Source organism: Acomys russatus, chromosome 26 (genome assembly GCF_903995435.1).
Source record: "Acomys russatus chromosome 26, mAcoRus1.1, whole genome shotgun sequence".
NCBI lineage: Eukaryota > Metazoa > Chordata > Mammalia > Rodentia > Muridae > Acomys > Acomys russatus.
In genome coordinates, this window is record NC_067162.1 from 17,005,202 (window position 1) to 17,017,438 (window position 12,237).

At 37.7% G+C, this 12,237-nt stretch overlaps 1 protein-coding gene across 1 annotated transcript in view; it reads left to right on the forward strand.

Annotated features, from left to right (window-relative positions):
* Chd9 (chromodomain helicase DNA binding protein 9) overlaps nt 1–12,237 on the forward strand; it is a 169,260-nt gene that overhangs the window by 77,817 nt on the left and 79,206 nt on the right. Inside the window, exon 5 of the mRNA XM_051168827.1 lies at nt 9,921–10,029. Within this exon, the coding sequence (XP_051024784.1) occupies nt 9,921–10,029 (109 nt within the window). The remainder of the gene's footprint in view (nt 1–9,920; nt 10,030–12,237) is intronic.

Sequence of the window (12,237 nt, forward strand, 5' to 3'; positions counted from 1 at the left end):
TGCTTTAGTATGTTTGAAATGTTTTTATTTTCATAGCTTGATGTGATGTGTGTGTGTGTGTAGTGTTGTGTTGTTGTGTGATACAGTATATGTGTTTGCATGGGTATGTGAAGGAGCATGTGTCTACACATGATGTACGTGTGGAGGCCAGAGGCCTTTACCACGTGTCCTCCTGAACTCCTACCTTATTTTTGAGGCAAATTTCTCGTTGTACTTGGAGGTCGGTCGTGTGGCTAGCCTGGCTGCCAGGGAATGTCAGGGGCTTGCCTGTGTCTACAGGTGAGTGCCACAATGCCTGAGTTTTTACATGGGTGTTAGGGATTCATGCAGCAAGCACTTTAGCAATTGAGCCATCTCCCAAGTCTGAGCCCCAACATTGATTTTATTCATTTGTATGTGTGTATGGTATGTGTCTTTGTGGTATGTATGTTTACATGTGGTGGGCACACATGTGCACTTAATGTGGAGGCAAGGTAGATGTCATGTGACTCTCCACTTTAAAGCAATTTCTCACAGAATCAAAAATTTTCCAATTCTGCCTGTCCTCGTGAGCCAGATTACCCTGGAGATCCCTGTCTCTTCAGATTTCGGGATTGCAGGGAGGCCACTGCTCTGCTTGGCTTTTTTACGTGTAGGGACTGGAGGGGGGTGGGAAGCTCTGGTCCTCGTTGTTGTGTGGCAGGCATCCACTGGGCCGCCTTCCCACGACCCTAAATGATGTGTACATATATGTGCCTGTGAAGGTTTATTTGCAGCGCATGTGTGCAGGTGCCCTCAGATGCTAGAGGGCATCAGATCCTCCAGGACTGGAGAAGTTATAGGCAGTTGGGAGCTTTCTGATGAGAGTACCAGACACCAAACCCAGGTCTTCTGCAAGAGTAGTGTTAGCTCAACTGTTGGGACATTGCTCTAGCCCTAGATCAATATTTTAAAATGTGAGCAGTAAACATTCTTTTCAGAGTACTTCATATCATCTCATTCAGTTTTTTTATTAATTCTGAGACATAGCTTGAGCATATATTAATGAGATTAAATTCTTTGATTTTTGGAGCGAATGGCATTTCGTCACAAGCAGCATAAGCCTGCACAGATACTTACCTGCCATCTTTAGAAGAAGGATGATCATATTATATGTCTCATAGTATCGTTCTGAGGAGGAAATGGGTTAGCATTTAAAACAAATAAAACAATATCTAGAATACATGATCAGTACAAAGAAGCTATTATTATTTTCTGAGACCAGAAATAGCATAAAGCTATTTAGGAAAGAAATCAAGGCCAGGAGCTACACATCTTCCTAAAGTTTCTACTTGTTTGCTGTCTAGGTTATATCTCCCTCTCTTAAGGTTTTGTTCCTAAGTTAGGCCAGTTTAAAACTGCACAGGAAAAAATATGAAGAACCAGCAGCAACGATACCCAGTCACTGCTTTCTCCTGTGTCTGAGTTTTTCTTTTGTGGCATGAACCCAGCGTCTTGCACGTGCATATGTGATTGGAGGCACTCTTGCTAAACTGAACTGTCAGTCCAGGGTTGCTACTCTCTAAGGTGTTCCTTGGTCAGGACTTCCTTTCGGACTGATTATCTGACAGGCATAACAGAGAGCTTTGGATCTTCTCATAGCTGTACAAGTTTCCTCAGCTACAGCCCTTGAGGACTGGACTCTTTGGTTTTGTATTACTTATAGTTAGCCTGTTAGCTATAGGAACATTATTTATTAAGCACTTGAAGTAGTTTTATGTTTAGCTATAGCAAAATACAAAACTTTTGAGATATTTGTCAAGGTCAAATAGAAATTAAATTGGAGACATTATGACAGAATGCAGTAAGACATTAAACCTCAAGGCTTCTGTATGTGGTCTTGTTGGTTTGGTTACATATTTGGTTTGGTTTGGTTTTGGTCTTAGGGGGTCAGTTGGCATCTTGTTTGTGCTAGGCAAGGGTTCTACCACTCAGCTCTCTTTCCGGCCTCTTTGGTACTTTTAAGATCAGTTTGAAATCACCTTGGGGTACATAGACGCTGTCTGAAGAAATGAGAGTGAAGTATGTGAGCTATAATTTCTGTTGGTTTTTTTTTTTCAAAATAATAGAAATTTTGAAATGGTGTCATCTTAAAATATGTAAAGGGCTGAATTAGTTGTTTGGCAGATGCTAACAAACAGTTATATATGGTTTAATATATTATATATTCCTATTGTACCATTAATAGTCTGTGTAAAGCCAAGCAGACAAAATGCGCTTTTAATTTTACTGTTTAAATCTAAATTATAAAACTCAGATAATGTGAAGCAGTAATCTGTAGAGTAAGTAGGTATATATGTTACTTAGGAATTTCAGTTACTGTTTGCTTTTCCAGCTTTACAAGACTAATAAGGTTTCTCATTCGCAGAACAAGGCGTCCTACTTCATTGAATATAAAAAGCTTTTGATCATAAGGCACCATCATTTTCTGTGTCAGTAAGAAAGAAAAGTGTTGCCAATTAAAGCTGTGACAAATTACTAAGACACTCTTGGTTATAGATAAGTTACATATGCTTTTTTATTCATTTTGTTTCATTTTACCTGTCTTTTTTAAGAATTAAAATTCAACTATGTTGTCAGTTATGATCCCAGTACTTAGGAGAAAGAGGAAGGCAGATCTTTGAGTTCACGGCCAGACTCTTCTATATAGTGAGTTCCAGGACAGCCAGTGCTACATAGCAAGATCCTGTCTCAAAAACTAAAAACAAACTGTACTCAAACATATTGAATGATTGTGTGGATTCTTTTTTTAAGATTTATTTATTATGCATACAGTATTCTGCCTGCATGTGTGCCCGCATGCCAGAAGAGGGCACTGGATCTCATGATAGATGGTTGTCAGCCACCATGTGGTTGTTGGGAATTGAACTCAGGACCTCTGGAAGAGCAGACATCTCTCCAGCCCGATTGTGTGGATTCTTAATAGTTATTAATTTAACACACTGGGGCAGGGACAGAAGCAACATTTAACTCTGGACAGGAAATAATGAAATATTAAAGTTACCAAAAGCTTATAATACAGTATCCTTTTACAAATTTAAGGATTACTGTTTTAACTAAAATAAAAGGCTCATTTAAAACTTGCTTGTTTTTTTCTTTCTTTCTTTTTTTTTTTTCTTTTCTTCTTTATTTGTTTATTCACTTTACATCCTGGTCACAGCCCCATCCGTCCTCTCCTCTCAGTCCCACCCTCCTTCCTCTCCCCTCCCCTATTCCTCAGAAAAGGGGAGCCCTCCTTCCCATCTACTCCAGCTCATCACGCCGCATCAGGACTGTGCACTTGCTTTTCTTAATGAGATTAAATTGAGATATTGAATTGACTTTTTGGGCGTGGGCACTAGGATTCCCAACTCGTGTCTTTATACTTGTGTAGTAAGCAGTGTTCTCACTGAGACATTTCCTAGTCTCCAAGTGTGTGTGTGTGTGTGTATGTGTGTGTGTGTGTGTGTGTTGTGGAATCACTCTGTAAACCAGGCTCTGTAGCCTTGAACTCAGAGACCCACCTGCTTCTGCTAGGATTAATGATATGTCCAGAAAAATGTCTAGAAAAATAAATATTTTTTTTTAAATAAATATTTTTGATACATTTAAAAATGGCCTCATTTTAGGCTGGAGAGATTGATCAGCCATTAAAGGCTAGGCTCAGAACCAAAAATAAAGCAAAATAATGTAAATTTTTTTTGCCTGTTTTCTGTGTTTAAAATTATGTGGATAGTTCTTGTTTTGGTTTGGGTTGCTTGAGACAGGGCCTTGCTGTGTAATTCAGGCTGGCTTCGAACCCATAGTCTTTCTGCCTCATCCTCCTACATGTGAGGATGACAGGCATGAGCTATTTATACCAAGTATGATGGGAGTATTAATCACAACATATGGACTAATTGAGTAAGATTCATTGTCCAATTACTGCAATGAGAGAATCAACAGGGGGCAATTACAGCTGACACAGTGTAGAGCTTAGCCTGTTAACAGAGTTTACTAGTAATGAATGGGCTGGATGTAGATGAGCACATAAATTACACTCAGAATCAAATGTAACACATATCTTGGACTGATAGCAAGTGAATTAATCAAGAATTCAATTTTATACCATCATTTCAAATTGGCCTTTTCTGTCAGAAACTGTGTGGATATTTAGGAGTATGTGGTTGGTTTCACTTGAATAAATATTGCTAGTTTGTGGCATTAATAACAGATCTTTTTAATATTGTTGTTGAGACAGTATCTCACCATGTGATGGTTGCTATGTAGACCAGGCTGGTCTTACACTCACAGAGACCCATCTGCCTCTGCCTCCTGACTGCTGGGATTAAGGGCACTTGGCTCCTTTAACATTTTTAATTTTTATTTATTTTTATTTTATGTACATTGGTGTTTTGTCTACATGTATGTCTGAATGAGAGTGTCAGATCCCCTGGAATAGGAGCACAGGCAGTTGTGTGCTGCCATGTAGGTTCTGGGAATTGAACCTGGGTTCCCTGGAAGAGCAGCTAGTGCTCTTAGCCGAGGAACCATCTCTCCAGCCCTCCTGTAACATTTTTTTAAAATCAAAAGTTGCATAAGGAATTTATTATTACATTGTTTCATACTACTATGTTGTTTTACTTTGTGAATGTGTTTCTCCTTGAATTATAAGTGGATTGTATTTGAAGAATGCATTTACAACGAGCATTTATTGTTATTCATAACTAATTCTAAATATAGAATTAATAATTCAGGATGTTCTACAACATTTGGGTATTTGCGTACTTGACTACCTCTTATTTGTCTATTACATCGTCTGAGTTCCTGCAGGTACCATTTGTGGCTGTCTGCTGTCACTGTATAGCCAGTACAGATCCCTTGTTGTTCAAAAGTCATACAGACGTTAAGGTTAAAGATTTACCGATAATAGCACTTCTGTTTTCTGGTTCATCAAACTGTATAATGCTAAATGTTTATTGACTGAAGTAGATATGCCAGTTTGTTTTAAAATCTGTAAGTGGTCTCATAGTAACCTAGTAATAAAGGGACCTTTGTTGTTGTGTTTGTTTTATTGTTGTTTTCTTTCTTACTGGACTTGACTGTTTTGTTTTGTTATTTGCGCTAAACTCCCCCTGTTTGTTGAGACTGGTTCCTGCTCTGCCTGCCTTAGAGTTTTTCTCAGAATTAACAACTCATATAAGCAAATGAGCTTTAAAATTTTAGTGGTGTCAATAAGAAGTTTAACACTGCTTGGGTATTTATTCCTAATCTGCTGGGACAACGGAATACTTTGAGGGAAGTATTTAAAACTAGAGCCCTTTGTGCTGGTGCACACCTTTAATCCAACCCCCCATAATCCTAGGTGAGGAGTGAAAGCTGGAGGCGGGCCAGGCAATTTAGAGAGATTCTGTCTCTAATTTGAATGAGCTGTGGGTGTGTCGTAGTGGAAGTGGTTATCTACATGTGTGGAGCTTGGGTTCGACTCTGGTATATTGTTCTTTTCTTTCCTAGATTTGAATCCTTAGGGTTGGAATCCACCAATCTGAGGTTTCTTTTGTTGGCTTGTTTTTATACGTTTGTAGTAGTTTTGATTTTTACTTTTTAATTAATTTGAAATAATTTTTGGCTTGCAAAACTAGGTTAAAGGTCTTTTAGGCTTTTCACTCATCTTCCTCAGATGCTGACATTTATGTAGCCATAGCACAAGGATCAAAGCTAGTGAGTGAACATTTGTACAGTCCTATTAACTAATCCATGGGTTGCTTTTCAATAGTATTTTTCTTGTCTCCTTTAAAAAAAAAATCCACTGAAGACAGGGTCTTGCTGTGTAGCCAGTCTTGCTTCAGACTGTTTCCAGTTATCCTGCCTCTGCCTTTCATGTACTGAAATTACAGGTGACATTTTCACTTTTGACGTTTACTGGTCAGTCCTTTCTAGGCTTGCATTGTTACTTTCTCTGCTACTTCTCATGAGGACTCTGCATCTTAAATAGACTGCTTTCTATTAACGCCTAGTCCGTGCTAATCTAATACCAAGTTAGTCATTATTACCCTTAGTGTTATGTACATCCCCTTTTAGGACAGACATTAGTTAATGCAGCCTAACAGTTTCCATTCAGTGTTCTGTGTAAGTAGCCATGGTTTTATTTTATTTGGTTGGTTTGTTTTACAAGACAGGGTTCCTCTCTGTGTAGCCCTGGCTGCCCTGGACTCACTATGTAGACCAGGCTGGCCTTGAACTCACAGAGATCTACCTGCCTCAGCTTCCTGAGTGCTGAGATTAAAGAAGTACATCACCAAGCTTGACTTAGCTGTGGTTTTAAATCTTCAAATATATCCATCCTTCTATCCCACCCAGAATTAAGAGAGCCAAGAATTATGTCAAATATAAGAATAACTCTCTGTGACACATCAACTCTGTCATTTGTAAACAGAAAAGATTAATATTTTGCACTCAAATTTAGTAAGCTACTATATCTGAAATACCTGCTACCACATTAGGGTTTTATTTTGCGTTGTGCTGCCAGAGACTGTACCTAAGGCTCTATACATGTTAGAGGAGCAGTGTCCCATGGAACTGCACTCCGCTCACAAACTCAGACTTTCTAGGGGGGCTGTGGTGACATTTACTTCAAGTCCCAATACCCAGGAGGCTGAAGCAGGTTTCACACTAAATTCTAGGTCAACTGGGTCTACATAGTCAGAAGTTGTCTTTTAAAAAACCAATGTAGATTTGAAAAGGATTTTTGCCTGTACAATTAAAAATTATTAGTAAGTTTATAAAATAAAATATATTCTAGACCTATGCTAGAAGAAAACCATAGACTATGTGTTATAAAATCATATATAAGATCTATGTTTATGTATGTGGGCGTTGTGTCCTCATGTGCATATAAGAAGATGGTCTCTGATCTCATGAGACTACAATTACAGATGATTGTGAGCTGCCATGTGCGTGCTGGTAATTGTACTCAGGACCTCTAGAAGTGTACCCAGCGCTCACTGAGCCATCTCCAACCCTGTGAAAATGAATTTTAAAATTACTAGTTTCTTTTAAAGTTTTTTTTTGTTTAGTTTTGTGTTTACTTATTTATTTTGAGGGAGGGTCTCACTGTGTAGCATTGTCTGACCTAGAACTCTGTCGAATTCACAGAGGTTACCTGTGGTGTGTACCTCTATATCTGGTCCTAAGGATTTATTTATTTATTTATTTATATTTGTATGTGTGTCTGTACATGTGTATGGATGCCTACAGAGGCCAGGAGAGAATGTCAGATCCCCTGAAGTGGGTGCTGAGCCAAACCCAGGCTCTCTGCAAGGGCAGCAAGTTTTGTTAACTGCTAAGCCATCTCTCCAGCTCCTTAGGTAAAATAGTTTTTTAAGACTTATTTCTTATGTACACAGGTGCTTTCTCTGCATGCATGCCTGCAGACCAGAAGAGGGCTTCAGATAGTGAGCCACCATGTGGTTGCTGGGAATTGAACTCAGAACCTCTGGAAGAGCAGCCAGTGCTCTTAAATGCTGAGCCACCTGTCTAGTCCCAGTTTTATGTTTGTTGGTTTGTTTTCTTAAACAACCCACTAATTTTAAAACTCGTTAAAGGATTTAGACAGGTAGGGTCCTATCCCATGGAGTGTAAAAACTGACTTGAACTTTAGAATGTTAGTCTTTGCCTGTCATTACAAGACTTTCTGTAGTCCTCTCTCTGTCTCTTCCTCTTTGTGTGTGTTCACACATGCAAGACTTTCTGTAGTCCTCTCTGTGTCTCTTCCTCTTTGTGTGTGTTCTACTCATTATTACTGCAGCACATTTGCCTTGCTTTTCTATGTGTCCTCTGCCCGGGATGTACCATAGCCTCTCACTATCTGCTAAACTGTTTTTCATTGTTTAGTCAACACCTCAAACTCTACCTTTTCTGTAATGCCTCGTTAGTCTTCCATAAACATAACCACGTCTAAAATGGTCACACTGAATTCTTTGCTAACCTCCACTTTCACGTTTTTTGTTGTGACCCTTGTCTCGCTCTGATACTGTAAGATTAAAGACTGTCATTTTTCGACTGATATAATTTGTACTTTCCATTAGTTGAGAATTACTATCTGTAAAGAGCTAACATAGTATATTAAGTTTCCATTCCTGGGATGATGCATCTGAGATAAACAGCCTCTTCAAATGATAGATTTGTTTTGTCTCTTGATTCCTGAGGCCTCAGTCCATAGGCACTGACTCTTGACATGGACCAGCGAAAGGGCAGAACCTCATGGCCGTGGGCATGTGGGGAAGGAAACTACTCATCTTCTGTCTGCTGGGAAGCAGATGGAGAGGGTGTGGCCAGGGTCTCAATGTCCCCTCCAAAGGAACACTCGTAATGATAATAAGCACCACTCCATCATCTTAGGATCAAGCCTTTAATATTAACATCTGAGGAACATTGAAGATTCAAACCATAAAACAGTAACAGTCAGGGAGGTAACTGTTGTACTAAGAGGTAAGGCTGTCTTAGTTGGGGCTTCTATTGCTGTGACAAAACACCATGACAAAAAAGCCTGCTGGGGAGTAAAGGGGTTATATTCCTCACATTTCCACAGCACTATTCATCACTGAAGGAAGTCAGGACAGGAAGTCAAGCAGGGCAGGACCGTGGAAGCCTTGGGGATGAGGGTGTTGTCTGCAGAAGCCAGACCCAGCAGCCCAGGGACGGCACCATGCACTGTGGACCCTTCCACACTGATCACTGATTGAGAAAATTCTTTGCAGCTAGATCTCGTGGAGGCATTTCCTCAGCTGAGGCACCTTGCTTTCTGGTGACTCGAGCTTGTGTGACGTTGACACACAAAGCCAGCCAGTACAAAGGCTAAGAGAGATCAGGCAATTTGCTCAATGTTGAGGATCTAAATTTCTGAATCTGTGATCTTATCATTCTCATACCTTCCAAAATTGGTAAATAATTGTTAAGGATTTGAATCTATTTGATCTATAACATATGAAAATATTGGAGGAGGTTCTTTTGTTTTGTTTTGGTTTTTATTTTTTATTTTTTTAGTTTTGGAAATAGAGATATTGAAAAGAGAAATTTGCTGGTTAGTAATATGGCTTATAATTGGTATGGTACTTTAATACTGGTGCTGTTGAGACAGATAATGGAATCTAGAATCCTTGTACTTATTTCTCCAGCAAACAGACTTTTACTTTAGAGATGTGTGTTTGATATGTGTATAATATGAAACATAAAAACAGAAAGTTGTACTTACAAATAATAAACTTTTTGCTTTATTTATTTATTTATTTATTTATTTATTTATTTATTTATTTTGAGACAGGGTTTCTCTGTGTAGCCTTGGCTGTCCTGGACTCACTTTGTAGACCAGGCTGCCCTCAAACTCACAGCGATCTACCTGCCTCTGCCTCCCGAGTGCTGGGATTAAAGGTGTTCGCCACCATGCTGTTCTTATTCCTAGGTGCATATGGTATAGGTTCGATAAGCCCTGACATAAAATTAAAGTGTCAATAAATAGCTGGGTATCAGATTGCCTACAGTACAGGAGACAGTATTTTAGGATAGAAAGAATTAGAGGCTTTTAGGGAGTGCAGTATTGAAGTGCAATGAACAGCATCTGTATAATAGGCAGGAAATAAAAGAAAGGCCTTGTTTCTGAATTTGTACTATAATAAACTATTTTTATTGTTAAATAGTTGTGTGACTTGAAAATTTCTTTGTGAAAATCCATTCAGAGCCTAAGAAGCAAGTGCTGGACTGGACTACAGGCTGCAATCCATCTATTAGAAGAGTTCATAGTTTGAAATGTCTATATGGATTTCAGGAGAATTAACACGTTCGGCTAGACATGTGCACTATAAAATTATGTTTATCATGGCTCTCTTAACTTACCAAACATAGAAAATGCAGAGTTCTGAATGTTAATTTCTTTCTTCTTGAAACAGCAAACTCATTATTACACTGGGTAAGAAACAAAAAAGAAAGAATGAGTCTTCAGATGAGCTGTCTGATGCAGAGCCGATGTCACAGCACACATTCAAAGAGCACTCTCAAGTGAGTATTAATTGTTATTCTGAGGAATGAAATACGCTAGGAATTATTTAGGGAGCATAATGTTGCCTCATGGATATTTACACTGTAGAGATAAAAGCACAATTTATTACATAGTAAATACCGTAGGATAGCATTATTCCAATATACTTCTAGAATGTTACCATATAATATTAGATGTGGGAGGAAATTGATCTGCCTTCCTTCAACCCCTCATTTTTCAGTAGTGGAACTGAAACTCTGAGAGGTTAAATAACAATACAAAGTCTTGGATGGCTTTTAATGTAAAGCAGTATCCAGTGCTATCTTGGACTGGCAGAGTGCTTTGAATAAAATTAGTGGTAGAGATTTTAATTTCAAAAATCATAAAAATTGCAGAACAAATCAGTTGACTCATTCCTAGAGTCAATATTTTTTGTCTGCTTATGTTGAAAAAAAGATAACCTATGAAACTAAAATTCCCAACAGACATAAATATTGTACATTTTGCCTTTAAAAAACAGGTATATACTCAAAATAATCTTATGGGGAAATATATATATATAAAATCTATAGTGAAGGTCATAATAATTCAGGCCACCCTCTGCTTTCTTATACCTAAAATACTGCTGTAGGCCGTAGGGGTGGTGGCAATTGTTGAATTATGGGGCCAGAAAGCCCCTGAATGGCCTTTCTTCTTCCTTATGCAGCTTCTTATCCAATGGGAGAGTAGTGGCTCAAGGCTCCTGGGCTGCTGCAAGAGTTGAGGTAAGGGCAGAGATCGAAGCTCCTAATATCACATGGCCTGGCCTTTTCTTCATATGCTATCCGTAACTTAGGTAAACTTATACTTACCTCATTCAATATCAGAAATTTTAGTTTAATTTTTATTAGAAAAATGCTGGCCATTTTTCCATTTTGTAATTTACCAAACGATGAAACAGTAGTATAGTCCTTTGTAAACATATTTTCCGTTTTTCACTGTAGTGCTAGGTTGCTCTGACAAGTGTGTTGCTTTAACAAAACAAAAAGAGAAAGTATATTTTCTAATAAGTATATATCTGTTTATGGTATATTTGATTGTATCATTTTAGAAATGAGGGAAAGATCCGTATAGCTTTCAGTGACAGCAGTGGATTATCAAGATGGACTCTTAAAGTTTAATTAAATTTTAGAGACAGAGAAATCTAGAATGGTGAATATGATGTTTAATTTTATGTCTTTAATCTTGACAAAATACTTTCATCTTAGGCCTTAGGCTATATTTAGAGGCCTATATGTTTTCATACATACTCCTATAGCAGATTATGGCAAAATATTTATAGAAAACTATTTTTATCATAACAAAGTATTAGTCACTTAAAAATATAAACCTGTGCTTTCTTTATTCATAGTGCAGTGAGCTGATCTGCCGAAGCCTTTCATACAGGAGGATAAAAGCTAGAAATAAACTAGAAGAGAGAACACACTACTGTATAAAAAACGTGGAGAAAGCCAGAAAAAGACACATTTACTAATTACATGGATGTCAGATTAATTTGTATATTCTTAAAACTAGTTGGAGATGTCATATGATAGAAAACATAATTGGAGAAGTGATGCAGACTTTGATTTTACCTAAAATGTGTTCCTGTGTATGTCATTGAATGTGATTTAGGATGAGATCATCTGCAATGCTGTATACACAGACTTTCAAATCAATTGACTAGGCTAACAATCTCATCATAGGATGAAAGAACAGCTTATAATAAGTAGCCCTCATTCTGTCTTTAAATTTTTTTAATTAATTTTTTATTTTTACATATACATTTACATTATTACACACACATATATAAAATACACTACCTATAACAGGAAGAACCATGGCACAATCAGGAATTATATAAGTGTCACCGTCTTAGTGTCTTGGCTATTTGTATTTCATTCTATTTTATGAAGTTGTCTGGTGTGTGCATGTTGTGAGTATAAAGAAAAATTGCACACCATACATTTACTTTTTACTAAAGATCAGTGCACATTTCAGAGAACCAAGTAACTAGAAATGAAACTATAATATAGCTGAAAATATACCATAGAATCTTATAATTTTATCATGCACAGTGAAATTTTGATAATACATACATGTTTTATTATATTAAACGCCAAGTTGAGTACTAATTGAAACTATTTTGAACATTAAGATCTATACATTTAACTTAAGTAAATCCATAAAACTTTCCCTCTATGGAACAA